Here is a 17,583-nt window from a genome sequence, read left to right as displayed (position 1 = left end):
TAAAAAATAAAACAACTCCGAAATATAAAAATTAGGTAGGTAGATGACAATTTGATGGATTGATTTGATATTATTAATAACTAATGACGACAACTTTACAAAACAAGTAAATACCCGAGAAAAGACTTGTATAATCGAATCTTACAATTCAGAGTGCGCAATATCGAAGTAGCGATGAGACAGAGACTCCAGCCATAAGGCATCGTGCAACAATACGGTATAGCGTAGTGGACTTTATCCTTTTGCGATAGAGTGCACATTTCATTGTGTATCCAGTTCAAAATGTGTTGCCAGTGTAAAACTTTTGCACGAAACGTGTTAATATTTCAAAGATTACTTTTTTTGAGTTTAGAAAAATGAAGTGGTTTAAATTTTTGACTTAAATGTCAAGTTCAAGTATGATGATTGATCGATGATTAATTTAATAATGAACGATTTCTTTATTTTTTACAATCTTTTATTTATGTTCTTGTTACAATGAGATTTTTCATAGACCGTTCGTATTCTTCGAGTGTTCGTTTTTTACTGCGTGTAAAAAAGTAAAAATGCTACAAGTTCAAGTTGCAAAAACATTTTTGTGATTTTAAATAAATAAATAAATGTTAGTAGGTGGTAGGTGGTTATTAAAGAAAATTAAGGTGTTGTTCACAGAATGACATTTTACATTCCATGCTCAATTAGTGTTTTATTTAATTTAATTTAGTTTTTTTTTATTTAATATTATTTTTCTATTGTTATTTGCTTTTAGATTAATAAAGCGTTATTTGTAGCTAATATATTAATTTATAAATTTATTATGTCCGATGGTGCGTTTTAATAGGTATGGAAAATTTTAATAAAAATAATACAAAATGAATTAGGTAGGTAATCATTAATTTGTTTTTATTTGATTTTATTTAATTATTTACACAACCAACCCGTCTCTTAAGAGGCTGTCACTGCATGCATTGTGGACAGTTTGATGATTACAGAATTAAAAATTAACTAACGAAAAACGTGACAATGTTTGGTAGGTTGGCATAAGTGACTTGAAAAAAGTATGCAAGTTTATTATTTAACATAATAATATCTGGTGGTGACCCAAGCCAAGCGCCCACTTGCTTGGTTTGGAACTAGAGAATATGGCGTAGGTACTATTACTTATTCTGTGGTAGTGTCTAATGTCCAAGGATGACTTAATTAATTATCTTGTCCTATTTAATGATAACTCACGCCAAGCACCGTTAAAGGCCAAGTCTTGCAATACGCCACTGCACTGCATGCACAGGCAACTGTTTGGCCATCATCACTTGGTGTTCATAGAATGGTAGATAGATACAACGATTGTAGGTAGGTAAGGGTACCACTACATACATAAGTTCAGCTAGTTCAAATTCAGCTTAGTTTGGGGTGGTTTGGGTCTCACTGATAAAATATTTAAATAGGTTAGTGTATATCTAGTAAGTGCATAGTGCATGTCTTAACTTAGTAAAGTTGTCAATAGTAGGTAGGTTAGTTAGTACCTCTCTTTTTTGGAAATAAACATTTATTATTATTATCTCGGTCAACGCATTACGCAGCAGAGCTATATTGTGTGAACAGCACAGTCCAAGCTACACCAAGATTCCTTGAATGGTGCCAAAAAACAGACAACATCACGATTGCGCACCACTTGTGCCACGGCCCACGATTGATGGCCTGTAGTGGGCCAGCAGCGTGTGCCATATTGGTATGTCTACACAATGGCATGTACCTATGTGTTGGGCCAGATTGCAAGCAAAGTATGGCTCAAGATCCAACCAGCACTGTTATGGGCATATTATTAAACCCTAGCGTATTTTTTTTTAAATATTGCATTGAGTAACGACACCCTGTGAATGACTAAATTCGCATTGCTAATAATACCATTTTATTAGGTTCATGGCATTATCACAGGAAGCCGCATCCGTTTCCTGATATAAGTAGCAGAGATTATTAGTCGCAAAAATGTTCGGGATGCGGTGGTACCTTGTGGTGTTCGTTGTGGTGGTACCGCGACCGCTGGAGGCCGTGGTGGGCGGGCAGCCCGCAGCGCCGCCGGAGCCCGACGCGGCCGTGGTCTTCACGCAGAGGCACGGCCGCAGCGCTCGCATTGAGGGCATCAAGAACAATGACCTAGGATACTACTCCTTCTTTGGGATAAGGTTTGATGTTGAACGTTTTGATGGTGATGAGGTCACCTTTGATATTGTTCTGCAGACTTCTACCACTACTTCTGATGGTAGCAAACTGTTTGTGTAACATTTTAATAACTTACGCTTTCCTCCAGTTGCCAACTTACGTCAATTGTAGAAAGAATTCTCCTGATTTCTTTGTATTTCCTTTTGGCTAGTCAAATTTGGATAAAGATACTAAAAGATAACGGTTGAAATGATTTATTTACATCAACACCAAATCCCAGCTTTTCTGTCACTCTAGCCTGGCATATATTTTTAGGTGACATATTTTTTTTTGCTTCAGTTTTGTTCTTAATAATTTGTTTTTTTTGCTAAAACTTCTATGGAGATGTTATGGTAAATATTCTTATACACATCCATTTCCACATCCATGATAATGATCCAGTTTCCCTAAATCCAACATCCAAACTATATGGTGCAATGCAGAAACCATCAAACTACTTTCTTCTGCTTTATTTTGGAGAAATAAAAATAATAACTTCTAATGAACATGGGTTAATCTTACTACCAAAGCCAAACAACAGGAAACCTTTCTAGGTTTATAACACACATTTATTTATATTAATGAACAGGTATGCAGAACCACCATTGGGTCCCCGAAGGTTCCAGCGGCCCATTCGCCGTCTGCTCCTGGGGGAACAAAATGCTACCAGCCCCTGCCAAGTGTGTCCGCAACCTGATCCCAACTTCCCTGCCAGAATGATGGGGCACGAAGACTGTTTGTGCCTCAACGTGTTCTCTCCCAAAATGCCAGGGGATGAAAAAGGTAAGCTAGAGGTAACTTCTTGGTTCTTTGGTCAACCCAATTTAATAGTTTATTTTTCGAAATTAAACGATTACATTAGTATTTCATTCTAGGTTCACCTGTGGTAGTATTCATACATGGGGGTAACTATCGGACTGGATCAGCGACTCCTTATGGAGTAAGTATTGGTTTCCGATGATTTATAATTTACATTGTGATGAAGGGAACTTTCAACTAATTATAAATATTGAATATTGGTTTTAGGGCAAACATATCACCCAAGAGGATACGATACTAGTGGTCCCCCAATATCGATTAGGGTCTCTTGGGTTCATCAGCAATGGGCAGAAAGAAGCTTCTGGAAACGCTGCCTTGTTCGATTTACAAGTTGCCTTAACTTGGGTAAGACATTAATTTCATTTTTAAATTCAAACTAACGCACGCACGCGCACCCCACATTAATATAAGCGCGGATATGATGCTGTGTATTACCACATTACTACTTCAAGTCATACAGGATTATCTTATTTTTGAGGGAATCATAATGAAGTGCGACCATAATCAATTACTTGACGATCGACGAATCGTTTCTTGTTTCGTTGTGGTGACCATAACCATTAACAGAGGAATGATATTGATACCAGACCTCCCCCGGTGACATTTTAGTCTCTATTTTTTAAGGTAATATAAAATTATTTTAAGACAACCTTTTTAATGTAGGTCAAAGACTACATAGAGTTCTTCGGTGGTGACCCAACAAGGGTGACCATGATGGGGCAAGGCTCGGGAGGCAGTGCGGCATCTGTGATGGCGTTGTCTTCGGAAGGTCGCAGCAGTCACGGCGTGGTGGCGCTGTCCGGCACGGCTCTGTCGCCGGGCACCGTCCGGTCCGAGCCCGACAAGCATGCCCGGCAGCTGGCCAAACAGACTGGCTGTCCAGAAACTCCAGTGGAGACACTCGTCAATTGCTTGCGGAAATTGAGCATCGATAAAATTGTACAAGTATGTGGACCTCTAAACATAGACTTTTGCGATATTTATGATTAAGTACCAACTACCTCAAGCGTAATACAGGTAGTTTCTTTCACCGTTAATTCTTGCTTTATTTCCTTAATTAGTGACCAGCTTTTCAGTTTATTCGTTACAAACAAACAAAACCACATTTATTTGCAGGCAGACAGCGCAATAGCGGAAAGCCTAACCGATACGACGAAATTTTTGGAAGAGATCACTGGTCGTAAAGGTAAAAGTAAACTTATTAGTACCTATAACTAAATTAAAACAAACAACAGCCTATAAAATGGTCATCATTATTCGTCATTTCCCTGTTATGCAGGAGCCGGCATCCGTGTGGAAGGAGAGTACGACAAACGGGGTCTGCCAACTTTGGTCACCGAGCAGCCTTCCGAGACGCTGAAGAAGAAGAAACAAAAGGTGCCTCTGCTCACTGGAGTCACGTCGGCTGAGACCGTACGAGCAGTCTTTGGTAAGATCCTACACTTGCCTTTGTATATTCCTGTCTAGTTAGTACCTACGTTTCGATCTTGATACAACTAATACAACTTGCTAAGATCCTTATGCCTCCTTGATGATTGCCTTGATTGATCTTTATGGTATTTTCTATTTTTTTAACGTACTTATGTATTGTAAAGAGTGCTAAGTAGGTAAGTAAACTGGCATAGTAGCAGTCGACTTAAAGGCAGTGGATTCCAGGTTCGATTCCTAGTCGAATCAATTTAGAGATCGGTACCGTATAGGCTACCTACTTGTTTGTTTAATTTACTCAATGACTCATAATAACATGGGTTTTATGGCAATTGGCAACAAAGTGATATTTTATGAATTGTTATGGTTATCTATCTAAGGTTAATTTCTTTAATTCTCATTGCAGGCAAATATGCAAATAAATTGACTAATTTGATGCTCAATCTAAAGAATTTCATAAAGAAAGACATCATCGGTGGGCTCAACACCATGGTGGAAGGCGTAGATGGACTACTGCCCATCAAGAAAGCAGCGCTTAAAAATATTCTTCCTCTTGGCGACTACGAAAAGTATTATGAAAGACTCTCAGAGACAGCTAACTCGAATATCTTAGAAGGACTAACAGCAATTGCCCGGGACACAGGTATTGAAATACAAAATAAATAGTTCTGCATTAATAAACTCATCTAAAGTAGTAGTAGCATAGGTTTATCACTAATTCCTAGAAAGTCTGCATTGTATCTCATAATAATATTTTGTTACTGGGTGGGTACGAGTGGCCATTTTGTGTCTTTCAATCGACTTTCAATAATAATAAAATTCTTACCACAGCCGGTCGGACCCCATGGTACCTAACACAGTCTGTAGACGAGGGGTGCTATAAAATTATAAAAGCCCCAGTTCCGTTTTTTGTTAGGGACCCTCGGATCGGACCCGTTTACCTGCTCCCTTTTAGAGCAAAGTTAGGGACGGTTTTAATAAAAATATTTCAGTCGGCTAGGGTTGAGAATCATTCCATAATAAATGATCAATGCTTTGATCGATTCATGAATCTAAATAACTAAATTAATGCTTTCCAGATCTAGAAAAATTACATGAGTTAGGAATACTGGCTTGCGCTACCATTATAGGCAAAGAATCGATAACTATAATGTAGAAGCTATTAAAAATAACCCTGCTTATTGCTTCATCGCTAAATTTTGTATTCTATGTGCAGGAGATGCTCTGTTCAACTTGCCCGCCTTCAAGAGCGTTCAGGAGTGGAGTTCTGGAGCACCAGCGTTCCTTTACAGCTTTGAATTTGTGGGAAATCTGACTAAAGGCTCTTATTTCCTTCCAGGCGTGCCACTTGCAGGTCAGTTGAGTAGAATTCTGGTGCCGTTTCTAACTGCTGGAATTTAATTTTAGTATTTGTCATGATTATTTTATAAAATTTTATTACAGAGGAGACCGATATCAGCAACTCAATGTATCAACCGAAAGAGTCCGGGCCATCGCATGGGGACGAATTGGCTTACATATTCGAGCCTCTGGATGCCTCAGGGAAGTCTGTTGAGCCTGCAGCGTCTCAGATGGATGCGCGTGTGCGCAAATCTTTCGTTGGCCTCATAACTAAGTTCGCACACGACGTAGGCGAAGCTAAGAACAAATCCAAACTCTTTAATATTACGCCGTTCTCACTCGACACTAACTCATTTATCAAAATCACTGATGAAGTGAAGATGGACAAAAATTTCAGGTCAGTATTTCAGATGACTATAAGGATAGTCATTGTCTTTTCTAATAAAACAAAAGAAATATGAAATTAACTAACAATTTTTTCGCAGATTTTGCCAAATGGGCTTCTGGGGCAACATGGTTGACAGAATAGCTGGAAGTCTGTGTTCAAATGAAATTAAAGAACTGCTGAAATTAAGTTTTATACCTAAAGTGGTGGATCTCACCGACATCACCGAGATGAAGCCGATTTCTGGACTTATTAAACCAAAAAACCCTAAGGCAGACCCTATCCCAAAGGTGCAGAACATTCTCAATCCTTTTGGCTTGTAAGAAAAGTGAAAATTAAAGTAGGTAATAAAGTACTTAATTAAATAGTAATTGCAGTAATTAATAATCGTGTTTCAATAATGTCTCAACATTAGAGCTTGAGTTTGACACTTGAGCCTAACTTAATGAAATCAATCCAAATACCTACTGTGTATAATTTTACACTTAAGAAAAGAAAGACCATGTAAACATTTTATGAATAAATAGGTAGATAGGATTAAAAAGTTAAATTGGTATAAAATAGAACGAAATATGTTTGTGAAGTTAAGGGCAGTAGGTAGGTACCTACCTAATCTGCGATAATGATAAGGGCTTCTTGAAGTTAAAAAAATGTAACAATAGGTAGGCATATCTGTTTGTTTAAATATTTACTATGACAATAAGATTTATTGAAGTGTTATAAAAATATGGTAGTTATTTAGAACAAATGTTTGTATTCGTTCGAATAAATCTAGAATGAGGCAATTAATGTCAATGTTTATGTTAGTGATAAGAATTAACTAGCAAAAAACCTTCACTAATGCTCATACAGATTAGGGATTATTTTGCGGCCAAATACAGGGTGACTATTTTAGTCTACTAACTACTAATAGCAGACGTGCAACATCTATTAGGACTTGTAAATAAAATTGAAACAAGCTCTTGGACGAAAACAAACAGGAGATTTAGATAAGTATTAATTAAAAGAAATTAAATATCCACTAATGGTTAGTAGTAGTAGTAATAGTAATGGGAAGTACCTGGATGCAAGCGGCGCAGGACCGGTCTTTGTGGAAATCCTTGGGGGAGGCCTTTGTCCAGCAGTGGACGTCTTTCGGCTGAAACGAACGAACGAACTAATGGTTAGTAATCAAAGCTATGACGCAAGTTGTAAACAACTTGAGTCATAAATACAAAAATAAAAACTTCTAAAAATCATCCTATAGGTCAGGCTCTTATCTACGACCTAGTGTGTAATGGTATGCGGGTGGAGTCACTATAAGTGCAAGTAAAAGCTGGGTCAACTAACAAACAAATCAAGCAGCATCAAGTGCAAACGTGCCAGTGTCAAAGAATCCATCGGCAAATCGCAATGTCTCGTGTGTGTAAAATCGTTATTTTCCTTTGTTTTGTCGCCGTTTGCGAATACGTGAGCGGCAATGTGATTAGTTCTAAGGATCTGAAGGAGGTGAATACGAAAGAATTACCCATTGAAAAGGAGGTTGAAGATGATTTCAAAGTGATTCCTATTGAGGCCACCCCTGAAAAGCCAGCAGAAAAATGCGCCCCTATAGGTTCTTTCGTAAGTATTTATTGCCTTTAAATTTTGATGTTTAGTTGGAGCCAGTTAATTATCAGAACTTTTGAGTTCAACCAACTTCGTAATATCTAGAAGCTTGTCTCGTGATAATAGCTTATCGTGTTTATTACAATAAGAATGGAAACAATTCACCTTCTTAGTTCATTATAACCAAATTATTCCAGATTTGTGAAGTCAAATAGGTAATAATGATACAATACATTTTATATCAACAATTTATTAAGAGATAAAATTTTGTTGTATTCCTTTGCAGTGCATGAACCACAGCGACTGCTGTTCCAACTCCTGTTTGGGATACATGAAGAGATGCGTGTCTGGGACTGGGTAGAGCTGCTCTTCAATATGTTCAAACACGTGCCTATGAGCTGAATATTTATATCCGCCTTCTCCATTAAACTCATTCTCTAAGGCACTTCACTATCAGTTAAGCAAGGAATCCTCAATTTTTTTAGTTCACTTAAAAAATGTTACATTAATTTATATCACAAATGTTAAAAGTAGGATTTATTTGTTAATTTTGCGGATTGGATGAATAGGGTGGTCCATGTGGGTCAGGTCTGGCGGATTAGCAGCGAAGTGCTGGATCTCCTTCATGGCTCCCTCGGATATCTTCCAAAGATCAGGGTAATCCTTTTTGAAATCTTTGTACCATTTGTGTATCTGTGAAATAAATGTTTATTTTTACTTTCCGATTTGTTTTTTACAGTGATAATGTTGCAAGATTGCCATGACTCATTATGTCATCGTTAGGCGTCCCTTTATCATGATTTATTTATTATGAACCTCCATCCTACTATCTTCGGTAATTAACAAAGCTTTCATTTCTTTATTAGCTCATTAGTAAAGTTATCTAGCACTGTTTTAAGAACCTAATTATCCTAATTATTTATATGTAGGTACACTTCAGCGGAAGATAAATTTTGACCATGACACTATTTTAAATTTTTCTAGAGTTTTATTTTCACGAGTAGGACTTAGTTAATTAATTAAAGTATGTTATCTAAAGATATTATTATAGTAGGTTAATCAACTTACCTAATAAGGATAGGTACTAATTAAATTGGATTACTCATTATAACGAACTTATGTTACTCGTTTTATTAGTAGGTACCTACTATTAGTAAAGAGGTAGATCGTAAATAGTTTAATTGATTCCCATTGCGTGATTCCCATTAACAAGCTACAAATACTTACTCTCTTGTATTTGCTAAAGTCGAAATCGATGGCTTCAAGAGTCATGGTGGAGTTAATGAGCTGGAAGTCGGCTATGGTGAGGTGGTCAGCCGCCGCGTGGCTGGTCCCCAGGCGTTCCAGGTACGTCTCGAACACGTTAAGGGCAATGTGTACCTTCTTCAGGCCGAGGGGAGTACGCTCGTAGTCGAAGAATATGGGAGCCATCTGGAAGGAAATGCTCATAATGTAGTATTTCTGTTGTAACAATAGGGATGTTTCCTGGGTCAAAAAGCAAGAGTTTTAATTAGTCCGTCAGTTAACTTATCAAAAAATACTCTACACGTATTTTTCACTTTTTCAAACTAATGAAAATTTAAAGAGATAAAGCGCGCCAAAGTTCATAAGAAAAGGCCCGTGACGTCAATGCGTGCATAAAAATGCCGCACGTTGTGACGTCGTGCGGAACTTCAACGCACCATAACTATGTAATTATTTGTTAGATTGACAAATAAAAAATATATGTGTCCAATATTTTTTGATATGAAACATTACGGACAAAAAAATTTTTTTTAGGAAACTAGCCTATTGGTGCTATCTTGAGTTACTCAGTATGACTAAGTTTACAGCCCTGACTGTAGACCTTATGACCCACAACGGGCGTGACTAACTACAGCCTAAAGCCACCAAGGCGGACCGGAGATTTTCAATCTGATTGGTTATTCAAAACATTCCCCGCCCCGTTTTGCTCCGCTCTGTCTGTGGCTCTGCCTTGGTGGAAACCGCGTCTAAAGGTGAAAGTGCGTGTGGTGCGTGTATCCGAGTATTTAGTATCGTTACAGAATAATAATGTATCGTCTTGAACACATTGCTTCAATATGCACAAGTTAGGAGGAAAATATTGCGTACTTCCGGCTTACTCGTTGTCTCTCTACTTAGTAAAACAAGGATCCTATGTCATTGGTGCATTTGTCTGGTGCATCTGCACACCTTTACATATTTATTTATAGACTGCCGGCGAAGAAAATCTTGCCGGGGCAAGTCATCACCAGAAAGTGGATCTAGGAGCATTATAATTTGATAAAACTTACCGTATACGCAGAAATATTTGCGTAATAAGTTGACAGGTTGAAACACAGCCTATGATTCACGAGAGCCCTGAAAATGGAAATTAATGCTATTTCATTAACTATTAACTACTAAAATACCTATGAAACTTATCTGTAGATTTTTTTTATTAATTAGAGCTTGAAAATATAATTTTCTTCTTACCTTGCTTTAGGTTCTTTAGGATACAGGGGCGACTCTGGCTTGAATTTGTCGCAAACATATTGCAAAATTGCGTTGCTTTCTCCCAAGAAGAAGCCATCATCATCCAACACCGGGATTTCTTTTTGAGGGTTCATCTGAAATATTTATAAAATTGAATTTATCAAAATGGTACGACGAGTATGAAATGAAAGGGAAAATGAAAAATATGAAACGTTATCACAGAATACCAATACTACCATTTTAGTGCCCTAAGCACGAATAGTATCGTTTTGTTATGGTGTGATGGTTATTTTTGAAATTAAAACAATTTTTTTTTTTTATGTGATAGGAGGCAAACGAGCGAGGAGCAATAAAACAAAATAGAGCGTTATTTATTCTGTGATAGAGCGCAGCGACACGGGTTGTTTATGAAACACGTCGTGTATTCTTGTTGATTATACCTACTGAAAAATCAGGTGAGAATCCCATAACTGGCGAAATTTTATGATGTTGAAAATTTACAAAATAGCTAATTCTGTAGATATGTTTTGCTTGTGTCATAGTTACCAAAGCATACTCCGGCGTCATGTGGTCTCCAGCCCCGAAGTCTACGCTGACCAGCTCGAAGGGAATCTGGAGGTGCGTGAGTGCCTGCCGCACCGACAGGGATGGAGGGCCATCGGATACTCCGTACAGTTTCAGGACCATGGTTCTAGAAATTTAAATAAAATAAAAAGCTTTGGCAATGCTTAGTAAGCAAGACGTAGCGTGGGCAGGCCTCCCACTAGGTGGACCGAGGATCTAGTGAGAGTCGCGGGAGGTGCCTGGATGCGAGCGGCGTAGGACCGGTCTTTGTGGAAATCCTTGGGGAGGCCTTTGTCCAGCAGTGGACGTCTTTCGGCTGAAACGAACGAACGAACGAACGAATGCTTAGTACAAGTTGAACCTTTTTCTTTTAGTTTGATGATAGAAAAATTTAGTTGGTGGGTGTGGCTGTACAAATAAATTAACTAAATTCGTAGGACCGGTCTTTGTGGAAATCCTTGGGGAGGCCTTTGTCCAGCAGTGGACGTCTTGCGGCTGAAACGAACGAACGAACGAATGCTTAGTACAAGTTGAACCTTTTTCTTTTAGTTTGATGATAAAAAAATTTTGTTGGTGGGTGTGGCTGTACAAATAAATTAACTATAATAAATTCAGTTTTCATCAAATCAATGTCGGTATTTAACCCCCAAGATTAATCCTGCCAATAAGTTCTGTTCAGATTAAGTACCTACTATACTTATCGAACGAAATCATTATTTTATACCAGAAGTTAGTTAAATTCAGCTCCTAGTTACCTACTTACATAATAAAAACATGCTTCCGTAATGGTTGCTATTATACAAGTGCAACCGGTTAAATGTTGCTATTTACACTTGGTAAGTAATTATTAATTTCAAATCACATAACTTAGAAGCCCTAAAAATGTTCTGAATAAACTGAACAGTAAACTGTTGAAAGATGTGAATATCTTTTAGTGGTAAGATTTGATATCAAAAAGTAAACGAACCTAATAGTTGTGTGATCAACGCCGTGGCTGCACAGTGTCTGTAACTGTATGCATGAATGGATTACGTTCTCATTACGCGGCGCCGGATTGCCGACTTGGCGGCCAATCGCCAGACTCCCTTTCACTTGTTATTTGAGGGTCAGCTGTCAACTGCGTTTAAAATACTTAGCATTTGTTATTGGCTTTGTTTTGATCATGTGCACAATGTTCTAACTTTTGAAGAATGAATTAAATTCTTTCCCCTGTATCTCCTGTTCAAGCCCGGTCAAGCTGTAGATCCTGTCTACACAGGAGTTGCAGCGGTGGGAACGAGAAGTGGGAATAGTCCCGTTATCTAGTAGTAGTTAGGCAGGAGGTCACTCCATCATACAGTGGAAGTTCTATGTACACGTAGATGAGGAGGTAGGACAGGCATTTACAAGAGTTAAAAGTATTCTTGTTTGTTACTTCACTGACAGGAAACCTTGAGGATCTAATGAAATCTAAATTATAAAGCAGCATTTCAATTCAAGTAATGATAGATAAGATAATTTTGTTTCTCCAGCTGGCAATTTTATAAAACCGCATCATGCCGTTAACCCTTTTCTTACTAATCCCACTGGATAAGTAACTTTCTAGAAATAGGTAGTAATGTTCATGATTTTTTGTATACTTTAACGTAGGGGTACCGTACCTGTACCTACCAAAGTAATAACTAAAATAGGGAATACAATTACTTACAGAGTTTTGTATTTCATGTGATGCTAAACATTATCATAAACTTGTATAAAGCGATTGCTTAAGGCAGGTGGGAATTGAACCCACGGCCTGTCACTCGCAGGCGCAGGGCTACTGTTGGGAACTTGGGACCACTGGTATACGGAGACATTTAATTCCCATCTGAGGCAGTCTATTTTTTCAAGTTTTATTTTCTTGTTACTTTAATCGCAAAGCCTGTCTAGGGTTAAGTGGAAGCATTTCTCAATAACTTAGAGCCAACTTCCTCAACATGATTATAAATACAAGTAAACAAACAGACAGCTGCCTCTTTACAAAGGCGCATTTGGAGATGATTCACAAAAATGTACACGTATTTAAAGTTTATTGTGGGGGTCACACACATTCTGCTAGTAAATTCAACTAAATCGGCAACTCTTCATGAGACATGGAACCATCAGAATTATCGTGTGAAACGGCAGGAAGGCTACTTCTACGACCGGCCGAGTGTTTCCTTTGACCTACCCACGCAATCCACGACAGCAGCGGCCCAAACCCCTGTGATAGAGAGAACTCAAACCCCTGCAGTTGACAGGACACAATCTCAGTACATGTTTTACGCGTATCCAGCACCCTCTAGCGGGGATACCGTAAACATAGGTTACTCTACAACTGGGAGCAGTACAGCTACCACTTCCCCTGGTTACACAGCAGGAACGACGGCAGGAGGTGGTGGTGGTGGTGGAGCTGGAGGATACAATTATGGAACCCAGAGTTCTGAAACTTCAAATGCTGCTGCAGGAGGTGGTGGTCAAAACTCAGGAGCTGGAGGATACAACTATGGAACCCAGAGTTCTGGGACTTCAAATGCTGCTGTAGGAGGTGGTATAACTCAAAGTTCAGGAAGTGGAGGATACAATTATGGAACACAGAGTTCTGGAACCTCAAATACTGCTGCAGGAGGTGGTGCAAGTCAAGGCTCAGGAGCTGGAGGATACAACTATGGATCCCAGAGTTCTGTAACTTCAAATGCTGCTGCAGGAGGTGGAGTAGGTCAAAACTCAGGAGCTGGTGGATACAACTATGGAACACAGAGTTCTGGAACCTCAAATACTGCTGCAGGAGGTGGTGCAAGTCAAAGCTCAGGAGCTGGAGGATACAATTATGGAACCCAGAGTTCTGGAGCTACAAATGCTGCCGCAGGAGGTGGAGTAGGTCAAAACTCAGGAGCTGGAGGATACAACTATGGAACACAGAGTTCTGGGACTTCAAATGCTGCTACAGGAGGTGGTGGTCAAAGCTCAGGAGCTGGAGGATATAATTATGGAACCCAGAGCTCTGGGTCTTCAAATGCTGCTGCAGGAGGTGGAGTAGGTCAAAACTCAGGAGCTGGAGGATACAATTATGGAACACCGAGTTCTGGAACCTCAAATACTGCTGCTGGAGGTGGTGCAAGTCAAAGCGCAGGAGCTGGAGGATACAATTATGGAACTCAGAATTCTGGAACAGCATCTACGCAGAACGCGCCCACTGGATCTGGTGTATCTGGTTATAATTACAACACACCGAGTCCAAATTCTGGAGCTAATCAAAGTCCAACTACCGCCTTCACGAATTCTCCACAATATTTGCCACCAGTATCGACCGGCGTCAACACAGGTGTTACTGTCAATATTCCATCCGGAACTGTAACAACCAGCTCAGATTCGGGCTCTGTAAAAACTATTACAACAGGAGCAGAAACAGGAATTCCTGGTGGAGGGTATTTACCTCCAGTTATATCTCCTTCAATTTCTCCGAGTCCTCAGCCCGGAACGGTACCTGGTCCAGCTCAGTCTCAACCAGTATCTAGTGCTCCCGCTGAGTATTTACCACCAGTTGTATCGACACCCGGTTCACCTGCTCAGAACACCGTATCAACACCAGCGTCAACTTATTTACCACCTGTATTCTAAATAATGAAATATTATTTATTAATAAAGGTTTGGTTTGTAAATTTGTACTTAAATTAAGGTGTCGATCTAGCTTTAATCTTTGCTGTGTGACCCAGTGATCGCGGTCTCCAGTGACCGGGACATTCAAATTACGTACAAAAAAGTTACCGTTTGTTTTCCTTTGTGATATTGATTTTTAATAATAAAATAAATAAAATTAATATACCGAACGGATTGTTGCCTCGTTCGGTTTCGGTTCATAAACATGGCACCTGCTAATTTTATTATCTGTATGTCTAAACAAAACGCTGCTGTCAACTGTCAAAGTCAGTCAGTGTTCTGTCAAAAAATCTAACCAAACGTAAACGTCATACAAAAATAGCATCAAGATGAAAGTTATTTTTAATATTCTTTTTTAAAATAATAATATTTCCTACTATATTCAGCAATAAAATGAATTTACAAAACAAATTTAAAGTATTACTTTTTGAAGTATTTTGCACAGTGTAACCAGTGGCTATATTTAGAACGAAGTTTACATAAATTATGATTTTATTAAAGCAAACACTAAAATTCTCTATAAAAGGAAACGACACAATTTTCAGGTAAGATTAGCATAGAACATCGTTTATTATTTTGTTTATGTTCAAGTAAATAAATATGTTTTCATTGAGTAATGTTCAAGGTCTGTGACCTTAAAGTTTTCATTAATATGCTTTGCAGTGGCTAACACATTGCTTAAAGTGTTTTGAAATGGACTTCTGTTTTGTTATTGTTTTGCAATATCAGTACGTTTATACTATTTTTATATTCTAGGACTGTACAAGTGTGGGTTGATGGAGCTGAGGATGGTACACCTCGAGATGCCCGATGTCCAGCTGTGCACCAATACTCTTTCTATAAATGACCTGCCAAACGAGATACTAATTTATATATTCTCAATGATAGACTTTGAGTCTGTTTTAGCAGTAGCAAAAGTCTGTATGCGATGGCAACAACTGTGCCTGACTCCCTGTGTCTGGGACAATACTCGCCTCATAGTCTGCATGAAAAACTATGTGAGAATAAGTGAAAGCATTGTTCCATTTGTTGCAAAGTATGTAAAAAATGTCAAGTTGCAATATTTCAAACTTTATCCCCAGGTGAGGGCTTCACTGATAAGTTATTGCCCTAATTTGACTCACTTAGAAATAAGTATTTCTCAAGTTGATAGTTGTATTTTTGATGATTTGGGTCACTGGCCTAATTTAAAATTCTTAAGTTTTCGCAACTCTCTAATAATACAAAACCCAGAAAATGCTAATGGGAATTTTGTTTACCACTTACCATTTGAAAAATTAAAGTGCCTTGAAACTTTAATCTTATCTAATTTTGCATTGACACAGAACAGTTTATACAGCATGCTGCAGTGTCCCAATTTAGTCAGTATTAACATTGAAAAAATGAAGAATATACCTGCAGATTTTCTGGAATCTTTACTCACTACTAAACAGAGCACATTGAGATCATTACACATTTACGGGGATACATTGAATGATGATATCATCCGTTACATATCAAGCTGCAGGGTACTGCAGGTTCTGCACATCATGACATGCAAAACATTGTTTGATTCTAGTTTGCTTCACTTGTACCGACTAAAGAATTTACATTCATTAAAATTGCGTCATTCATTTTTTTCCACAAGTGCTTTACTTGCATATTTTTCTAACAACACATTCTTGAATCTGACCTACCTGAGTCTGTCAAGATGTCACCATGTCACTATGCAAGTAGCTAAGGCAATCAAAACTAGTGCACCCAATTTAAAAGAGCTCTCATTCTATCTTTGTCCATTTATAATTGCCCCCAATTTTAACCGGTCAGAGCTAGAAAAAATGTTTGATATACAGTTATTGCTTGATTGAATGCAAATTGAATCATAATAGAGTGTTTAGTGACTAAAGCAGTTTAGATCTCCGTCCACCTTTATACAATATAATATAAATAGCATTATCTAATATTAATTAAACATTTTTCATTTTAATATGAAAAAGAAAAATTGTTTGACAAATTGGTATTTTTCATAAAAAATCATAAAGTGCAATTTTTATTATAATAGGTATAAATTAATGTTGGATTTTATTAATGAAAACTTAGATATAATAAATGATGATTTTATGTCTTATAATTTTTAGTTGTAGGTTGTGTTGTGCTGGATGTGTCAACTAATTCTCGTAATTTTAATTTGATTGATTTTGCAAACAATCAGTATTTTTAAAACAGGTCAAATGCAAGTCATACTTGCTCTTCCTCTACTTAAAGATTTAAGTTTCATGATATACCTAATATCATGATGACACTCTTGTGCACTTATGAAATTAAAGTTGTTGATTTCTACATTAGTTTATCCATAGAATTCTAGATAGGTGTTCCATATAATTTGAGGGACTGTGTACCTTCTTGTGACAATATTTCTTTGGTATTATTATTAATTTATTATGCTTAAATCTTAAAAGTATTACAATTGTATGTTTAATGGTAGATTATCTTTTGTCTTGTATTTATTTTATTGGTGTTTTATAAAAGAAAAGTATATTGATATCAGTGGATTACCACCTCTGATAATGTTGTCTACAATCTACAATATTGTCAATAATTGAAATTAATGTGCCTTATCAATAGTTACAATATAATGTCTTGTTGATTTATGAAAACACTATTTTTGTAATAAAAAAAATAATGTAAATCCGCCATTACACTACTTATTTAATTTTGTTGAAAAATAAAAATATGTAAGTATCAATGATTTTTATATAATATCATTGGTAAGTACCGTATTTTTTAACTACCTATGTATCAAATTGTATTTACTGTCCTACTTCCAGAAAACATTTAAATAGATTTAGAACTAAAGTTAAATAGATTGTGTGAATAAAGATTTAACTACTCTTATTATATTGTTTTGCCTACTTAATTGCTGATGTTATTGTGATTCAAATGTTGACATATTATAATTTGTTTGTATCTTTTTGCTATCACATACATACACTTAAAATATATTTTTTACAAAATATATTATGTCGTTTCTCCTTATTTATTACTTGTTCCATTTCCATTGAGGATTAAATATCTACAGGATCTTACTCGCCAGTGGCGCCAACTAGGTTTAGTAAATTTCATCAGGGGGCGTATAGATGACCCACGCTGAACTGTCCCGCCAAACTCAA

The 17,583-nt window shown here is 37.4% G+C and overlaps 5 protein-coding genes across 8 annotated transcripts; 4 read left to right on the top strand and 1 right to left on the bottom strand.

Moving 5' to 3' along the window:
* Positions 1 to 1,929: 1,929 nt before the first annotated feature.
* On the top strand, positions 1,930 to 6,535 carry CCE-un1 (carboxylesterase clade H, member 1). The gene is made up of 11 exons (XM_028306154.1): positions 1,930 to 2,162; positions 2,768 to 2,961; positions 3,054 to 3,118; positions 3,205 to 3,342; positions 3,661 to 3,942; positions 4,114 to 4,183; positions 4,277 to 4,426; positions 4,832 to 5,068; positions 5,642 to 5,779; positions 5,869 to 6,163; positions 6,252 to 6,535. The coding sequence occupies exons 1-11, from the start codon at positions 1,966 to 1,968 to the stop codon at positions 6,472 to 6,474; spliced, it is 1,989 nt and encodes a 662-aa protein (XP_028161955.1). The 5' UTR covers positions 1,930 to 1,965; the 3' UTR covers positions 6,475 to 6,535.
* Positions 6,536 to 7,408: 873 nt separating this feature from the next.
* On the top strand, positions 7,409 to 8,342 carry LOC114353951 (conotoxin ArMKLT2-032-like). The gene is made up of 2 exons (XM_028306144.1): positions 7,409 to 7,753; positions 8,025 to 8,342. Exons 1-2 carry the CDS (start codon positions 7,544 to 7,546, stop codon positions 8,097 to 8,099), a joined length of 285 nt encoding a protein of 94 aa, XP_028161945.1. The 5' UTR covers positions 7,409 to 7,543; the 3' UTR covers positions 8,100 to 8,342.
* On the bottom strand, positions 8,229 to 11,855 carry gfzf (GST-containing FLYWCH zinc-finger protein). 3 transcript variants are annotated; one of them, XM_028306141.1, is made up of 6 exons: positions 11,752 to 11,855; positions 10,760 to 10,908; positions 10,214 to 10,347; positions 10,033 to 10,099; positions 8,966 to 9,169; positions 8,229 to 8,431 (listed from the first exon to the last, which is right to left on the bottom strand). In XM_028306141.1, exons 2-6 carry the CDS (start codon positions 10,898 to 10,900, stop codon positions 8,276 to 8,278), a joined length of 702 nt encoding a protein of 233 aa, XP_028161942.1. In that variant the 5' UTR covers positions 10,901 to 10,908; positions 11,752 to 11,855; the 3' UTR covers positions 8,229 to 8,275. The 3 variants fall into 3 exon arrangements, with proteins under 3 accessions (XP_028161942.1, XP_028161941.1, XP_028161943.1); XM_028306140.1 differs by having other exon boundaries at positions 10,760 to 10,904; positions 11,745 to 11,854; XM_028306142.1 differs by lacking the exon at positions 11,752 to 11,855 and adding an exon at positions 11,541 to 11,563 and having other exon boundaries at positions 10,760 to 10,904.
* Positions 11,856 to 12,504: 649 nt separating this feature from the next.
* Positions 12,505 to 17,079, top strand: LOC114353948 (uncharacterized transmembrane protein DDB_G0289901). Of its 2 annotated transcripts, XM_028306138.1 has the most exons (3): positions 12,505 to 13,805; positions 13,887 to 14,979; positions 15,191 to 17,079. In XM_028306138.1, the coding sequence occupies exons 1-2, from the start codon at positions 12,806 to 12,808 to the stop codon at positions 14,393 to 14,395; spliced, it is 1,509 nt and encodes a 502-aa protein (XP_028161939.1). In that variant the 5' UTR covers positions 12,505 to 12,805; the 3' UTR covers positions 14,396 to 14,979; positions 15,191 to 17,079. The 2 variants fall into 2 exon arrangements, with proteins under 2 accessions (XP_028161939.1, XP_028161938.1); XM_028306137.1 differs by having other exon boundaries at positions 12,505 to 14,979.
* Positions 15,191 to 17,079, top strand: LOC114353949 (uncharacterized F-box/LRR-repeat protein C02F5.7-like). The gene has a single exon (XM_028306139.1). The coding sequence runs from the start codon at positions 15,211 to 15,213 to the stop codon at positions 16,279 to 16,281; it is 1,071 nt and encodes a 356-aa protein (XP_028161940.1). The 5' UTR covers positions 15,191 to 15,210; the 3' UTR covers positions 16,282 to 17,079.
* Positions 17,080 to 17,583: the final 504 nt, after the last annotated feature.

This window comes from Ostrinia furnacalis, unplaced genomic scaffold (assembly GCF_004193835.3).
Source record: "Ostrinia furnacalis isolate ACB-3 unplaced genomic scaffold, ASM419383v2 OfSCF1862, whole genome shotgun sequence".
Classification (NCBI taxonomy): domain Eukaryota; kingdom Metazoa; phylum Arthropoda; class Insecta; order Lepidoptera; family Crambidae; genus Ostrinia; species Ostrinia furnacalis.
The sequence above is the reverse complement of the archived record's forward strand: the minus strand, read 5'-3'. Positions and strand labels throughout refer to the sequence as shown.